Below are 17215 nucleotides of genomic sequence, written 5' to 3'. Positions count from 1 at the left end.
AATGTCCATCAACAGAGAAATGGATAAAGAAGATGTGGTATGTGCATACACTGGACTATTACTCAGCCACAAAAAGAATGAAATAAGACCATTTGCAGCCACATGGATGGACCTAGTGATCGTCATACTAAGTGAAGTAGGTCAGAGAAAGACAAATACCATATGATATCATTTAAAAATGAAATCTAAAATATGACACAAGTGAACATATCTATGAAACAGACACACAGACATAGAGAACAGACTTGTGGTTGTCGAGGTGGCGGGAAGGGTTGGGAGTTTGGGGTGCGCAGATGCAAACTATTACATATAGGATGGATAAACAACAAGGTCCTACCACATAACACAGGGAATTGTATTCAATGTCCTATGATAAACCGTAATGGAAAAAAAAACAAAAAAAGGATGGATGTATGTGTAACTTAATCACTTTATTGCACAGTAGAAATTAACACAACCTTGTAAATCAACTATACTTCAATAAAATAAATTTTAAAATAAACAGAACAAAGTCACTTGCAGTGAACAGCTCCTATACAGACTGACATGAGGGGCCGCCCATGTAGAAAAAAGGGCTTCACTGATGGCCTATAGGAAGAAAAGTTAATCTTTTTTTTTTGGCCGCACCGTGCGGCTTGCAAGATCTTAGTTCCCCAACCAGGGATTGAACCCTCTCCCTCAACAGTGAGAGCACAGAGTCCTAACCACTAGACAGCCAAGGAATTCCCAGGAAAGTTCTTTTTAATGAAAGCAACTTGTAAAGAAATAATAAGTGCATTTAAAACTAGTCAGGTTAAAACATGGTGATGGAACAACTCAGAACTCTAAAAGAAGTACATGTTTTAATATACATGTTAAAGTTGAAAAAAAACAAAACAAAAATATAACTCTGTTTTTTTTTTTTTTTTTAGTTGTGCTATTCTACTTTGCATTTTATTTTCAAAAGTAAAGCCTAGTGTTTCATGTATCTTTGAATCTATCTAGGACATTATGGGGGGAAAAAAACCTTCTAAATGGAAGACAGACACTCAGGACAGTGTGGGAAAATCTGTGCCTAGTAACCATTTTAACCATTTCTGCTTTGAATGGCTTCACCCTGGGAGAGCAACCAGGGTGTTGCTGTTTACAGGTCTGGCTGTTTACAAAACCGGATTCACTTTGAAAACCAGTTGAAAATCAAAAAGTGTTGCATGGGCTGGCAATCTAGACTTTTTCCTCTCAATAACTTTAATATTTCCATACTTCTTGATTGAGCTTCCCAGGTGGCACTAGTGGTAAAGAATCCATCTGCCAATGCAGGAGATGTAAGAGCCACAGGTTCAGTCCCTGGGTTGAGAAGACCCCCTGGAGAAGGAAATGGTACCCCACTCCAGTATTCTTGCCTGGAGAATCCCATGGACAGAGGAGCCTGGTGGGCTACAGTCCATGGGGCCCCAGAGTTGGACATGGCTGAGCATGCACATACACACACTTCTTGATCAGCTCAAAATACTATTTAAAAAAAATCATGGCCACAGGGTGGGAGCAGGGAAGGGGGGTGGCAAGGAAGCCCTGGGCAGGTGTCAATCATCTGCTCTAGCTTGGCCCAATGGAGCCCAAACCCACTGGCAGTTGCCCCAACAGTTTATAAAAAGTGATGCCAATTAGCCAGAAAGAGCATGGCTTTAATATATCTTGTGGGTTTTATGCTGCAAAAAAATTACAAAGAGAGCTCCGAAGGAACATGTTTCAGCTTTGTGGGTAAAATAGATAAAGACTTGAGGTAATGCTGAAAATGCTGGCAAACTCCAGAAAGAAGTTTGTATGGAGCCAAACTCATTTCTCTGGTTTAGGGACATGTATTGCCAGTGAGTCAGGAACACAGGGGTTCTCTCTAAACATCTTCCAGAAGGTGTCTGGGCCCTTGCTGTGACCTCAAGGGGTCCCCAAGCCATCCATACATCTGGATCTGTGGATGCAGTGGGCAAAGGGCTAGAATGGGCATGAGGGAAAGCCATGGGGAAAACCTAACTGCAAACAAGGAACACAACTGCTGGGGTGTCCCACAAGGAGGCTTGTTCACAGGCTTAGTTAGTAATTCTACCGTCCCATCCTTTAAGGGACCTCGCAAGGTCTTTGCCCTGAGAGATCATCTTAAAGGAGACAGAGCCAGGAATGATCACTTTCCTCCAGGCTCAATGTGCCATGCTCTATTAGGAGGCATAAGAAATCTGGTCTAGTCTTAAATATTGATAATTCTATGATCCAGAGAAAATGTAGTGGTGTCTTAAACTTTCATCGCCTTGCTTTTGAGAGTTGTAGGCAATCACAGTGTATTGTTTTGTGTTTAAGTTAACCCAGAGACATTACAAGCTAGAAATAGGAACTCATGAACCAGATTCTAGTACATGCCTTCCAGGAAGTGCTTCCTGGGGGGATAGGGGTGTGGCAGGCAGCTTTTCTTGGGTCTTTTTCCACGCACATCACAAATAGCAGAGGTGGACAGGGTTAGAGAGCCGGGCTGCCCTTTGGCCACCTCCCTGGCATACCTGGCCCAATGCCTGCACTTAGGCCACTGGGGTGAGGCCACCCTGGTGCCATTGACCCTGGGGCAGAATGACGTGGCTAAATGCAATAAACTCCCTCCCTGTGTGCACGTTATTAGAGGACTGGAGACCTGGCATCCCAGGACCAGGCAAGAGTCGAGGCCCCCAGAGAGCCACCTGCAAGGGAGCCTCCACTGGCCCAGGAGGGACAGGCCAGAAGCAGCTCAGGATGGCGGGGGTGGGTGGGCAGCCAGGGTAGACTGGGGAGAGGGCTTAAAAAGTGAAAGTGAAAGGGTTACTGGCTCAGTTGTGTCCAACTGTTTTTGACCTCATGGACTGTAGCCCACCAGGCTCCTCTGTCCATGGGATTATCCAGGCAAGAATATTGGAGTGGGCTGCCATTTCCTTCTCCAGGCGATCATGCCGACCCAGGAATCAAAGTCCTGGGGAGGGACGGGGAGCTTATGATTTAACCCAGGGGTTATTGGGGACACACATAAGGCAGCCTTGCTCCCACCCGTGCCCCGAGGATGGTGCTTGCAATGGGCTGCATCACCAGCACCCAGGATGGGTCTCCCTGGGACATCATATCAATGACGTGCATGTTCCAGAAATTGTTAAACATGAAGGACAAATTGTGGACCATGAAGATCTGGAGGCCTGGGCCAGGACAGGAGTGAGGCCTCACTCTTCCCGATCAGCTTTCCTGAGATTCCTGCCCCGAGGAAGAAACAACTGCCTGGAGGCAGGAGGCGATTCCTGGAGGATGACCTCATACGGGACTGAGACAAGACCACCCACGTCTGCAGCGGGGCACCCACACCCCCAAACAGCAGCAGTGTTGGGGGGAGGGGAGAGTCTAACTGACAAGCTTGAGGACAGATGGGCGGGCCAAGAGGTCCAGTGACCACGCGGCTCCAGAAAGTCCCAGCCCCCAGCAGCTCCTGAGTCAGCGTCCAACAGGGAATGGTTGCAACAACGAGAACAAGTGACGGGTAGTCCCTGGTAGTGCAGTGAATAAGAGTTCACCTGCCAATGCAGGGGATACGGGTTCAATCCCTGGTCTGGGCAGAACCCACAAACCCCGGAGCAGCTAAGCCCGTGTCCCACAGCTACTGAAACCAGCACACCTAGAGCCCGTGCTCCGCAGCTAGAAGCCACCGCAATGAGAGGCCCACACACTCCAACTGGAGAGTAGCTTCTGCTTGCCACAGCTAGAGAAAGTGTAAGAGCAGCAACAAAGACCTAGCGCGGTCAAAAATAAAGTTAATTAATTAAAAAAAAATAGGGACAAACACATCCCCTTAAGATAAAAGGGCTATCTGAACTAAAAGGTTCCCCCTGACTCTTGGGAGGTCAGCAGGCCAGACATGAGCTACTTTCCCACTGTGAACCAGCATATGAATGACCCTGAGACCCCTGACTATCCCTGGCTTTAGGGCCAGCCTCATCCAGTTCTCCTCCCCCAGCAACCCAGGTTGACAGGCCTGGTCCCTGCACTTCACTTCTTGGGGGACAGCGACACTTGCTGGCCGTCACGGTTATTAGGCGCCAGTGCTCAGAAATTAAATGGCCTCTTTCCTCCTTACGTGAAAGCTCTGTGTGAATGTGTGTGAGCATGACAGTGAGAGACTATCCCCTGCTCCTCCACCCACCAGGGGGCACTTTCAGTCTCCTGAGCAGCAAACATATCTTAAGGAGTGTCCATGTCAAAGTATCCTTCCCCCTTCACCCTGCACCGAGGGTGGGAGAGTCTGGGCTTGTGAGCCCGCACACACACACAACTCGATGTTAGAAACAAGCAAGGCACAGTGATGGCACCTGGAAAGGTTATCAAAAAGGGATATAAGGAATTTCCCTGGTAGTCCAGTGGTTAAGACTCTGAGCTCCCACTGCAGGGGGCGAGGGTTCGATTCCGGGTCAGGGAACTAAGATCCCACATACCAAGTGGTGTGGGCCAAAAAAACCAAATAGATGAGTCTCTTCCCAGCAGAGCCAAGACCCAGCCGCAGGCCCAGGCCATCTGCTTGGTGAGTTAATGAGGGCGTCAGCGATCTCTTCAGACGTGGGTCAATCCACACACGCAGAGACGTCACTGCTTCCCAGCTCATGGGTTAAAGAAGGGCTCACGTGTCTGTCATTCCTCTCTTCCCTGCTCCTTGCCCCAGGGCAGGCTGGGGCAGGCTGCAGAGCTGCAGAGGAGCCCAGCTATGAAAGATGAATTCACGGGTGATTCAGGAAATAGTCATGGAGTGTGCCTATAGGCTGGGCGCCATACGCTGCGAGAAAAGCAGAGAACACAACCAGTAATGCAAACATGAAATATGAAGGTCGCCCATGTTGCAGGTGGGGGAGAGACTGGCAAGAAATAAGGGACAAAGGCGCTTCCTGACGTCACAAGGGAGGTGGCTCCTTGGTGATGGTTTTACGTCGAGGGTGCAATGCGAAGGACCCCTTAGATTGGTAGCATGTGGATGCATTCATGAGAATGTACCTGAGGAGCCAGCCAGGAAGGGGAGGACCGCTCCCGGCAGGGGCCGGCAGATGCACAGTCCTGCGAGGGGACAGAGGTGGCACAGGAAGGGGGGTGGTGAATCCAGGACAGAAGGCTACCTGTGCAGGTGTCGTCACGGACAGCAACGTTTTATCCTAGCGAAGGAGGCACTTCCCTACAGTCCAGAAGAGAACAAAGTATATAAGATTCATGTTGCCGAAGTGGCAGTTCCTCTTCAGAAAAGAAAGTTTTGCTCAAAATGAAAAACAGAAATGAATATAGCTTTCCCAGGGGCCATGGCTTACTGGAGAGGAAGTAAATTAGATACTGTGCTTGGTTTTCAAATCACAGGCAGATTCTTAATAAGAGGAGAGAGACAGTCTGGCTCCAGCAAGATAGGTGACCACCACGTGCTGACTACACCGCCAGGTGGGGCTATGGACTCAGAAGTGGGGCCTGGTCCAGCCGGCGATAGGGAACTTGGGCCCGTCTTTCCCAGAGGGAGGCGAGCTGTCTTGACATTCTTCTCAAATGTCAACACAGATGTTTGCTTTGCTTTCTTTTCTCAGAACCTGCGCTCTTTTCTCCCCCTTTCATGTCGTCTTGTGTGCTGAGCTCTCCTACATCCCAGCATTTGGTCACTGGGCCAGCACGTCCCTGTGGGGAGGAGGGGAAGGACCACAAGTTCAGGGAGCTTGGCCCTGGTGATGTTCCTAGGCAGAACCTGAGTGTCTGAGGTGTGAGGCTGGGGCACAAACTCTGTGATGCAGACACAGTTCTCTAGGGATCACTTATTCTTTGGAAGGACTGATACTGAAGCTGAAGCTCCAAAACATTGGCCACCTTATGTGAAGAACTGACTCATTGGTAAAGACCCTGATGCTGGGAAAGATTGAAGGCAGGAGGAGAAGGGGATGACAGAGGATGAAGTGGTTGGATGGCATCACCGACTCAATGGACATGAGCTTGAGCAAGCTCCGGGAGATGGTGGACAGAGAAGGCTGGCATCCATGGGATTGCAAAGTCAGACACAACTGAGTGACTAAACAATAACAGGGATAACTTAGGAGATGGAGGAGAAGCAGGGATCACCTGAGTCCTTAACAAGCCCCAGGCAGTGCCAGCTGAGCCAAAATCATGGACTCCTAGAGAATGACCCGCTCCTGACCCCGATGTAGACAAGGAGCCTGAGGCTCAAGTCGGTCATCTAAGTCACAGAATGGCACCTGACACTGACTGCACAATCAAGGACCAACGGCGTCTGCTAGATGAGCACAAGTGAGGATGCTGTTAAGTCAGCTGTTGCTTTCCTCTAGTTTGGAAAAGGAAGGTGAATCTGGTTCCAGACAAATTTGGGTTTGGTTTGGCAAGAGGCAGGTTTTTGTTCCCTGGAGTGTTTTAGGAAGTTTCACAAGAAGTGTTGAAGAAAGTACAGGAGACGGATGGGGCGGGGCAGGCAGGAGGGAGACTGGACCAGAGCCTGGACGCAGAACTGGACACAGGACAGCTCCGCAAGGCCCTCCCCAGCACAGCGAGCAGGAGACCCGGGGAAACACCAATAGCCAGCAATCTTCTGTCACAGGCGTCCTGCAGTCGTCTGCTCTGCCGCATTCTGTTTTGGGATCTGTGGCCTCTGAGGCTTTGAGTTTTCCGCCTGGGCTGGTGATTTCAGAGACCTGCTCTGGTTAAAGGAGAGGCTAGCTGGGCCAAGATGGCAGGAAATCTGAACAGCAGTGGGTGGGTCTCAGAGAGTGGACAGCCTTGGGCACCAATCAAAACACTGGGGCTTGACTCACAGAACAAGCCCCAGTTACTCACAGAAACAGACTCACAGACAGAAAACTCACTTACAGGTACCAGGGGACAGGCGGGGGGAATAATTTAGGAGTGTGGGATTAACAGATACAGACTACTCTACATAAAATAGGTAAGCAGGGACTTCCCTGGTGGTCCAGATGCTAAGATTCCGAACTCCCAATGCAGGGGACCTGGGTTTGATCCCTGGTCAGGGAACTAGATCCTGCATGGAGCAACTAAAAGAAGATCCTATAGGCTGCAACTAAGACTTGGCACAGTCAAATAAATAAATATTTTTTAAGTAATAAAAAATAAAATAAATAAGCAGTAAGGATTTAGTGAATAAAATAGGGAAATATATTCACTTTCTTATAATAACCTATAATGGAAAATAATCTAATATACATTTACGTTATAAAACTGATTCACTTTGGTCTACACCTGAAAGTAACGCAATATTGTAAATCAACTGTGTGTGTGTGTGTGTGCTTATTTTCTTCAGGTGTGTCTGACTCTTTACAACCTCATGGACTGTAGCCTGCCAGGCTCCTGTGTCCATGGGATTCTCCAGGCAAGAATACTGGAGTGAGCTGCCATTTCCTTCTCCAGGGTCTTCCCACCCAGGGATCGAAACTGGGTCTCCCGCGTTTCCTGCATTGGCAGGTGGATTCTTTACCAGCTGAGCCATCAGAGAAGCCCAAATCAACTATACTTCATTAAAACAGAGAGGCACTGGGGTTTTCATCCTAAGCCATGAAAGGGCTGGTACAGGGGAATAACATGGGTTTTCAGAAAAATAATCCAGGGGCAGATTTAGGATTGATCCGCAGACTAGAAGCTGGGTGGCCAGAAAGATCATGGGATGAGTTGATCGCTTGTGATTTCTTGTTTGCAGCTCCCTCAGACTGGGATGTCCCTTCCTGCCCGCCCCCCCCCCACTCCCAGGGACACTCCTTTTCATCCCAACAATCCAGCTAAGGCTCTTCTCTTTGGAAACCTCCCCACCCCCAGCTCCCAGGCATGGCATCTCCAAGCATAACCCACAGAACTGCGCTTGTGTAACAGTGCTTTGTAGAATGGTAGCGGCTTAAAGACAGGGTGTGTGTTCTCTCCATTTTTATAACCAGCGCTCAGCTCTGCTCGTGACTCTGCTCGTGACAGACCGTGACACTGAAAGAATAATGAGGAACGAACAGGCTGGGTGATTGAAGGAATGAACGTGCTCCTTGGAGACAAGCCCCGGCAGAGCGACCCAGGACGTTCGAGGGAGGACTCAGGTGTGTACAGGGCGCCCTCTTCCCCCTCTGACTGTCCTCCCAATCTTGGTGGAGCCCCTCTCCTTGCGGACGGGCCTCGTGGACAGGAACGCTGCAGTGGGGAGTGGGCAGAATTGTTAAGAGAGAGAGAGTGTGCGTCTGGCTGCTCGCTGCCCAAAAGCCAATAAACAGGCCAGGCTGGTGGAAAAGAAAGTTTGCTTTATTTCAGATGTCAGCAACTGGGGGGGCCTGGCGGGGAGCAGACATCTGTCCAAAGACCGACTCTCCCCACCACCAACAAGCAGAGGGTGAGAGTTTTATAGACACGGTGTTCGGGTGGGGGCTACATGCAGAAACAAGCAGACATCTCTGACAGTCATCTTCCATTGCTCATCAGTGGTCTGTCCAGCATCACCTTGGTTGTTTTAGGTACAGTTAATCTTCAGTTCCGGGGTCCATTTGTCCTGATTTCTTTGTGGCCAATTCTTGAAATTGTGGCAGCTCTTATCATGGGTACAGTCTGGTAATCACGTAGTTAACTTCACCTGGGCTTTTAGTATCTATAAGACAGCTCACAGGATATGGCTCAGAATGTTATCTATAGCCCTTGAAAAAGAACTAAAGGTCCTTGACCATTCTTAATGACTACATTATTATTATTTAGTCTTCTTTGACTGTTTTTCTTTGTTTCCACATTTCTCACTTCTCTGATGAAACTTACTCTTTGACTAAAGATAGACAAAAAGCACGCAGAGGACATGGTTGCAGGGCAAGGACTGTAGGGTCCCGCTCCATCTCAGAATGTCGAACCCACCCAGGGCATTGCAGGTGCCCTTGAGGTCACGCTTTCCTCAGGACCCAAGGCCGCGGGTGCATCTTGATGAATTCGTCTCTTTTGTATCACCTTTGTGCCACAGACCATGTGAGTTTTCTACCTCTGGACTTCGTTGTTGCTGCTGTTTAGTCACTCAGTTGTGTCCTACCCTTTGATACCCCGTGGCCTATAGCCTGCAAGGCTCCTCTGTCTAGGATTTCCCAGGCAAATGGAGTGGGTTGCCATTTTCTTCTCCAAGCCAGCGATGGAATCCACATCTCCTGCATTGCAGATTCTTTACCTCTGAGCCACTGTGGAAGGTGACTAGAGGTAGGCAAATATAAATCACCATTTGTTCATTGTATCAAATGTGCTGATTATGTAAACCCTCATTTAGACACGGTGTCACTTTTGTGTTACTGGCTTGTCACATGTCTGACCCGTTCTCCACCAGTGACACCAGTCTGCATCGGCCAGTACCTGTGCTTTGCCAGTGGACGCTCCCTGAGCCCTGGAAAACGCAGTCCACATCTGTATCCTTTCCTTCTCTGGGAGGAAGCAGAATACCCCAAAGGAGAAAGCTCAAAATTGGAGGCGTTCCTAATGAGCACAAACACATAGCTGTTTCTCTGGTTGGCCAGCTTGGAAACCTCCTGGTTTGGGAGAGGTCAGATGGCAGAGTGGTCAAGCCCCATTCCCCAGCTCTGCTCATCGTTGGCTGTGTCACCTTGGGTAGCTCACTCGACTTCTCTGAGCCTCAGCGTGCCCTTGTGTCAGGCTATGTCAGGGTCACACCTGCACAGAGGCAGTGTGGGCAAAGCACCACTGCAGGAGCTGTCCTCACCTCCTTCTGAGCCCGCCTCTCCAGCCCTGCCTCTGGAGCTTGGTCCACAGCCGGGGAGAGGCCCTTCTGGTTGCCGCAGAATAAGCACTGAGCAGAACTGCGTGTGACCAGGTCTCCCTCCACTCAGCCTCTTAAGTGGGACACAAGGAGGTTCTCAGCAGGTCTGCTCAGCAGCTTCTCAGACGATGATCCAGCATGAATTACCGTGTCTGGGACAATCCTGCAGCGACTCCAGCCTTCCTCTGACCTCCCAGGCTCTGCAGGGGTACGAGAGACCTCTCCGTGACGTTGTCCTTAAAAGGCCGGAGTCGTGCCTCCCAAATCCACGTCTTGCCAGAGACACGTCTATCCTTCTAAACTCCGATGACCTTGTTTGGGGTTTCAGACAGAACAATGTGAAGATGAGACAGGATGCCAACTGGCCATGTGGCGTCACGGCGCTGAGCATGGGGAACGTGAGAACCCAGTTCAGTTCAGTTCAGTTCAGTCGCTCAGTGAGAACCCAAGGACGCGGTAAATATTTACTGAATGTGTTACACTGAAGGCACAACCCTTGACTGTGGCCCTCTCTGGGAAAACAATAACAAATTCCCCAGCTAGTAAGTCAGCTTGTGTTTATCGTCTGTGTACTTTTTAACCAAGATGGGTTATGGTTTCCTTTTGTGGTGGGTAATGCTAGGAACTCAGTGACTTTGGACTTATTCCATTTGGCAGAATAAACTGTTGGGTTTTGGCTTCTTTTTTGTTGTTGTTTAGTTGCTTAGTCGTGTCTGACTCTTTGGGACACCATGGACTGTAGCCCACCAGGCTCCTCTGTCCATGGGATTTTCCAGGCAAGAACACTGGAGTGGGCTGCCATGCCCTCCTCCAGGGATCTTCCCAACCCAGGGATCAAACCCACGTCTCCGGTGACTCCTGCATTGGCAAGTGGATTCTTTACCACTGAGCCACCTGGGGAGCCCTTTGCTGTCTTTGCCACCTGACAATTCACCCAAGCAGCTATTTTACCAACTCTGGGTACAATACCTGAAGCTGTGCACTCATTACTAAAATTCCTCCTTCATTCCCATTTCCATGCGAGGGAGGAGGCTGGCATGCCCCTTCCTTGGCACGTGAGACTGATTGCCTATCTTGCCTTCCTGGCTGCAAAGATCTTTTCTCTGACTGAGACTGTGCCCCTGGGACACACAATAGGGCAGCTGGCAGCGTCGGCTTCATGGACACTTCCTACTCACCCTGTGCTGGGCACTGGGCACGCAAGCCCTCTGCACTTGTTCACACTGAGGGTGAGCAAAAGAAAGGCGGTGCTGGCCTCGTGGGGCTCCCAGGCTAGCGGGGGACAGTTGTAACCCAGCATGGTGCCCTGATCTGGGTGAAGCACAAGCTGGACTCAAGATTGCCAGGAGAAGTAGCAACAACCTCAGATATGCTGATAACATCACCCTTATGGCAGAAAGTGAAGAGGAACTGAAGAGCCTCTTGATGAAAGTGAAAGAGAGTGAGAAAGTTGGCTTAAAACTCAACATTCAAAAAACTAAGTTCATGGCATCCAGTTCCATCACTTTATGAAAAATAGATGGGGAAACAATGGAAACAGTGACAGACTTTATTTTCTTGGGCTCTAAAATCACTGCAGATGGTGACTGCAGCCATGAAATTAAGACACTTGCTCCTTGGAAGGAAAGTTATGACAAACTTAGACAGTGTATTAAAATGCAGAGATGTCACTTTGTCAACAAAGGTCCGTATATTCAAAGCTTTGGTTTTTCCAGTAGTCATGTACGGATGTGAGTTGGACCACAAAGAAGGCTGAGCACCGATGAACTAATGCTTTTGAATTGTGGTGTTGGAGAAGACTCTTGAGAGTCCCTTGGATTGCAAGGAGATCAAACCAGTCAATCCTAAAGGAAATCAACCCTGAATATTTACTGGAAGGATTGATGCTGAGGCTGAAGCTCCAATACTTTGGCCATCTGATGGGAACTCATTGGAAAAGACCCTGATGCTTTGAAAGATTGAGGGCTAAAAGGAAAGGAGGCAACAGAGGATGAGATGGTTAGATAGCATTACCGACTCAATGGACACGACCTTGAACAACAATATGGTGCCCTGACCGGGAGCATAGGGCACTCTATCTTAGGGTGCTGGGCACCTCTGGAATCAGGGAAAGCTTCCCAGAAACTCTCTGCCCTGGCCCCAAACTTGAGCAGCAGCCCTTGAACCTTGAGGGTGCCCCTCCCCAAAATCCCCCTGCAAAGAGACTGTGGGGCTCCAGGGGTCTTGCAGGCAAGCCAACTGCCCTCCTTCTGGGCCCCCTGTGGAGACTCCAGCCGGGAAGCCAAACATCCACAAGGTGCCCACCGTGGTGCCTGCCCCAGAGCAAGTCAGCAAAGTGAAACTGTTTTCACTAAAGGACTTTGAGCAGAAAATAACGGGTTGCATGCTGAGGCTGTGGTCACTTGCTCACCATCCCACAGTCCACATGGGGGAGCTGGGAGTTCGGGGGAGACAAGGGTGGAGCGAGAGGAGCCACATGACGAGAACCCAGAGACAGCAGGCGCCCTCCCCTTGTGAACACCGGGATTCCCATAAAGGATTAGGATCCTCCCTTGCCCACGGTCATTTCTTGCAGTTTTACTTCTACAATAGAACAGCAATGGCTAGCCTTTCCTGTGGCAGGAAGTTTGTTCTTCTTTTCCTCTTGTCTCTCTTGTTCACATCTTGCTTTTCCTGTCCTCCAACCCCCTCTCCTCGTTCACTTGAAATTAAATGGAATGAAAAGAAGCATCTTGATCCACTAGCTCTGAGCAAAGGGAAATTTGCATCTCTTCAATTGCTCCTAATTATTCATTTCCTTTCTCTCTTCCCCATCTTGAAAATAATTGCTGCGTGAGTCATTTTCCCTTGATGAGAACTGGAAGTGGCCAGGCTGTCGGCAGTGACTGAACTCTCTCTTCCAGAATCTTCAGGGCGGGTGAACTTTGATGACTCGTTCCTAGCCGAGGCCGAGTCCCTACTAGAGTGGGGCAGCGGGCGCACGGAGAAGTGCTCCTTTGTCAGGATGTCGTCGTGTCATTACTCTTTTTATTTTTAATATTTATGACCCACTCAGAGTATACGTGGGGCTTCTCTGGTGTCTTAGATGGTAAAGAATCTGCATGCAAGGCAGGAGACTCGGCTTCAATCGCTGGGTCGGAAAGATCCCCTGGAGAAGGAAATGGCAACCCACTCCAGTATTCTTGCCTGGAGAATTCCAGGGACAGAGGAGCATGGCAGGCTACAGTCCATGGGGTGGCAAAGAGTCAGACATGAGTGACTGACCAATACTTTTCACTACAGTATGAAGAGTGAAAGTTAGTCACACAGTCGTGTCTGACTCTGCGATCCCGAAGATCCCTATAGTATATTTGGTGTTAAAGTGGAGCTATAAAAGTTCAAAGTCAATAATGACAATAATCCCTCATATTTGTCATCAATAGTTTATGATTTGGCTTCACACACATTTACAAGTTGTGAAGTTTAGTGACTTGATCAAGTGGCAAAGCCAAGATTAGAACTCCCCTCCCTGGAAGGCAGCTAGCTCCCAGCTTTCTAAGTGCAGGTGGGTGACTCAGAGGGGCTTGCTGGACTTGGGGAAGGTGGAGCGGGAAGATGAGGGAGCCAGGAGGAAGAAGCAGCCTGCAGAATTCCAAAACAAGAGTGGCTGGGACTTCCCTGATGGTCCTGTGGTTAAGAATCTGCCTTCTAATGCAAGAGACATGGGTTTGACCCCTGGCCAGGGGGCTAAGAACCCACATGCTGCAAGGCAGCTAAGTCGGAGCGCCACAACTAGAGAGACGCCCCTGCATCGCAATGGAAGATCCTGCATGCCACAACTAAGGCCTGATGCAGCCAAATAAATAGTATTAAACTAAAAAAAAGAGAAGAGTCTCTGGCCCTGAATATTCCATCAGCATGGCCTCAGTGCCCACTCCTCCTCGCCCCCTGGGTCTCCACTGCCCCAAGCACTAAGGAGCCGTCTGCCTCAGAACCCCAGATATGCCTCTGCAACACTGACCCAGCCCAGCCTCGGATGCTGAGCCAAGGGCTTCCAGCCTCCTCGGCTCTGCCTTCCCTTCGCAATGTAACTGCTCGATCTTACCTGCCAGGCCGTGTGTGGCCATGATGCCCTCAAGAGATGCTTTCATCTACTGACCCTGGTCAGTGCTTTTCCTATTAGCTCTCCTCTCCTAAAACCAGGACTTTGGAGAGAAGTGCAGAACCCAAGGCTATTCCCCAGGTCTGAGCTGTAAGGGATGGTCTCAAAGCCAGCTTCCCTCTGATCGCTGGAACTTTCATTATAAGATGGGAGGGGGCGGGGGAGTGCTCTTGGATTTGTTTGAGGCGAGGAGGAGGGTGTGGGCCAGGGACGCACCTGAATTCTTAGAGGGTTGCTGTTTGGTCAACTGAGGAAGCCAAGGAAGGCAGGTGGATGCGATGCAGGAGGGTAGACAGGAGACCACCATTCCCAACTCCTTGCAGCCGAGACTGTGGATTTGGGCCATGTGGGGAGTGTCAGGCATGGGCTGCATTGTTACTGCCCACCAAGCCTGTCTGTGAGCACACCTACCCAGGCGATGGGTTTTTCTGCATCAGCACGAGCAAAGGCTGCCCCTTCCCGTGTCTGTTCACTAGCCCACGGGTGTCCAGAAGCAGGACACCGGGCAGTGATTTTGATCTTTTCATGTGATTCAGGACCTAGACAGATGATTGTGAAGTGGGTGGCTTCTGTTTATAACCCGTTACTTTAGATGTTGCTATGATTCTATAGGCAACTTAATACCCTTTGCCAAATCCCTGTCTGATGAAACTCATCGAGAGTACTCTGTCCTCTGCAAGTCAAATCTGCCCATGCAGGATGTGAAGACCTCCAAGGTCACGTGTGTGCAGCATTGCAAAGAAGAAACTTCTAGATTAAAGAAGCAAAACAGACATAACCGAATGCAAGCTACTGTCCTGGAGAGAGGGAAATGCTAGAAAACTCGCTCTTGGTCAACTGACTATTTGAAAATCAACAGTGGCTTAAGTTAAAATTACAGGTCTATGAAAATTCATGCACTTGATGACTTTGGTTATGTAAAAGAATATCCCTGTTCTTAGGAAATACACACTGAAGTATTTTGGAGTAAAGTTTCTCGGTGGATGGAACCTACTCCCAAATGGTTCAGAAAATTGAGATGTGGGGAGAGGGAGGGAGAGAATGATAGAGCAGCAGAGCAGATGAGTTAAAATGTTAACAGTAGGTGAATCCAGGTGAAGGGTTTATTACTGTTCCTTTTATATTCTTGGGTTTTTAAAAAATATTTTTTTATTTTTGGCTGCATCGAGTCTTAGTTGCTACCCACAGGCTCCGGAGTGTACAGGCTTCATTGTCCTGAGACATGTGAGATCTTAGTTCCCCAACCAGGGATGGATCCTGAATCCGATGCCTTGGAAGGCAAAGTCTAAACCACTGGACCACCAGGGAAGTCCCCTCCTTTTATTCTTCTTGTTTTTAAGGAGATGGTCACAAGTGCTTCTTAAACCGGGGGCCTCAGCACGTCTCTGTCCCCAGCCCCAGCCCTGAATGTCCCTCCTGCCACGTCCCCTTAGCAAGTCACTCCACCTCCCTGGGCAGGACCGGTGATGGATGGTCCCTTCACTCCCAGCCATCCCATGTCCTCCTGCCCCAGGCTACCTGTGAGTCCCAGATGTATCCTCACAGAGCAGCCGGAGTGCCTCCCAACAAGCTCCCCAGGGCCCGGAGTACGGGTTGTGTTTTCCTGCATTCCCTCCGCCTTTCCTGTTTGCTTGCATCTGTCAGAGCTGCTCTCCTCCACTTAGCCAGGGAAACGGAGGTTATTGCACTGCTGTTTTATAGTGAGTGAAGGAATTAGATTCTAATAAGCTTTGTGTGGGAAATGAGCTTCTTAAGTACCAGGCTGAGCAGTTCCATATTGTAACTGAGGGAAAAGGAGCCTGAAAAATCATTAAACTCTCTTCTTAGGTAAAGAAAGATGAACCACAAGAGAAGGGCCATCCACTGACTCAGTCTGCAAAATTACCAGCGCCTGGGGGATCTTCAGGTCCCTCCTGACAAGTAGAGAGAGGAAGGAAACACTTGTAATAATCTAGTAGCTGGACGTTTCTCAGAGCCTCTGGCTACTTCTCCACAGAGCTATAATCCTTACATCTGACTACTAGACTATCCACTCCAGTGTTCTCACAAGTACCCCAAATTCAATTTGCCCCAAACATAATGTATCATCCCTTCCAACCCACTCCCCTGCTACCCACCCACTACGGGCCATCCGGTCCCCTGGCTGGAAACCTAGGAGTCACTGGATGTTCTAGACAGTTCCCTGTCCCTCATTAAGTGCAGCATCAGTTGCAGATGCTCTGGGGTCTAACCTTGAGGTATAACCTTGGGGTTTAACCTTGGATTCCACCACCCTGGGATCTAAACCTGAAGTATACTCTGAGGCCCAACCCTGGGGTCTAACCCAGGGGTCTACCACCCTGGGGTCTAACCCTGGGGGCCACCACTCAGGACCCCATGATGCCCCCTTGGCGCTCTACTCTCCGGCCAGCATTCTGACCCTCAGCACTTCTCGCCTGGATCACAGAGTAGCCTCCTCACTCCTTGTCCTGTTTAGTCCAGTCCCTCTGCAGACAATCCTCTCTCCTGCTGCTTTTACTTTTCACGTTTTTTAATATCTCATCTACAGGTTAGAAAATAAACACAGAGTCACCAGTGCCCGGATGAAGAGAGAGGAGAGAGAAGGCTGGAGTTTCCTTACAGGAGCCGTGCAGCCCCCACCCGGTGCATCCTCTTGCCTCTCCCCAGGAGGGAACCACGACCCTGACTCTGAGAGGGCTTTCACGTTTCTGCACACAGTCCAGAGTCAGATCCTGGAGTCCCACACGACAGACCCAGCTGAGACTGTATGGACTCTCCAGGTTAATTAGGGGAGGGCTGACGTCTTTAAAGCACGGAGTCCTCAGTCCGTGTACACCGTCTATGTCTGTCCCCCTTTCTTGCTCAATACAGACCTGTATTGAAGTCTGGGAAATATTTGGTTATTTTCCCCCAAGTTGTTTGTTGCTATTTTACCAAAAGGCAGTTGCTTTTAGGTTAAGCTTGGATCCAGCAACGCCTAATTTATCTGCAGAATCTACTACAAAGTTTTGAACCGCATCACCAAAAGTATGTTCCTTTGTGGACAGGTGTTCACACAACGGTGTCAGGTTCTGAGTTCAAACATCCTGAGAAGGAGCCTGCTGGTGTTTCTGGGGGTTAGACACCCCTGACCTGGTGAGAGGCAGCCCTGCGGGGGTAGTGATCACCCAGGCGAAGCAGGGTTCTCTGAGCGCCCCTCTGGGTCTGCACTGAGCTGGGTCCTGGGGGACCGGCCCCACTCTTGGGGGTCTCCTTCCAGCCCGGTGAAAGCTAGAATTACTTATTCT

The 17215-nt window shown here is 49.6% G+C and overlaps 1 protein-coding gene across 1 annotated transcript in view; it reads right to left on the bottom strand.

The window, feature by feature from the left end:
- Positions 1 to 13893, bottom strand: part of GTF3A (general transcription factor IIIA) — a 78137-nt gene extending 64244 nt beyond the window's left edge. The window contains exons 1-3 of the mRNA XM_070471126.1: positions 13872 to 13893; positions 5020 to 5079; positions 3043 to 3185 (exon numbers count right to left, since the gene is read on the bottom strand). Coding sequence (XP_070327227.1) covers positions 3043 to 3185; positions 5020 to 5079; positions 13872 to 13893 — 225 coding nt within the window. The remainder of the gene's footprint in view (positions 1 to 3042; positions 3186 to 5019; positions 5080 to 13871) is intronic.
- Between the last annotated feature and the right edge of the window lie 3322 nt (positions 13894 to 17215).

Source organism: Odocoileus virginianus, chromosome 8 (genome assembly GCF_023699985.2).
Source record: "Odocoileus virginianus isolate 20LAN1187 ecotype Illinois chromosome 8, Ovbor_1.2, whole genome shotgun sequence".
NCBI lineage: Eukaryota > Metazoa > Chordata > Mammalia > Artiodactyla > Cervidae > Odocoileus > Odocoileus virginianus.
The sequence above is the reverse complement of the archived record's forward strand: the minus strand, read 5'-3'. Positions and strand labels throughout refer to the sequence as shown.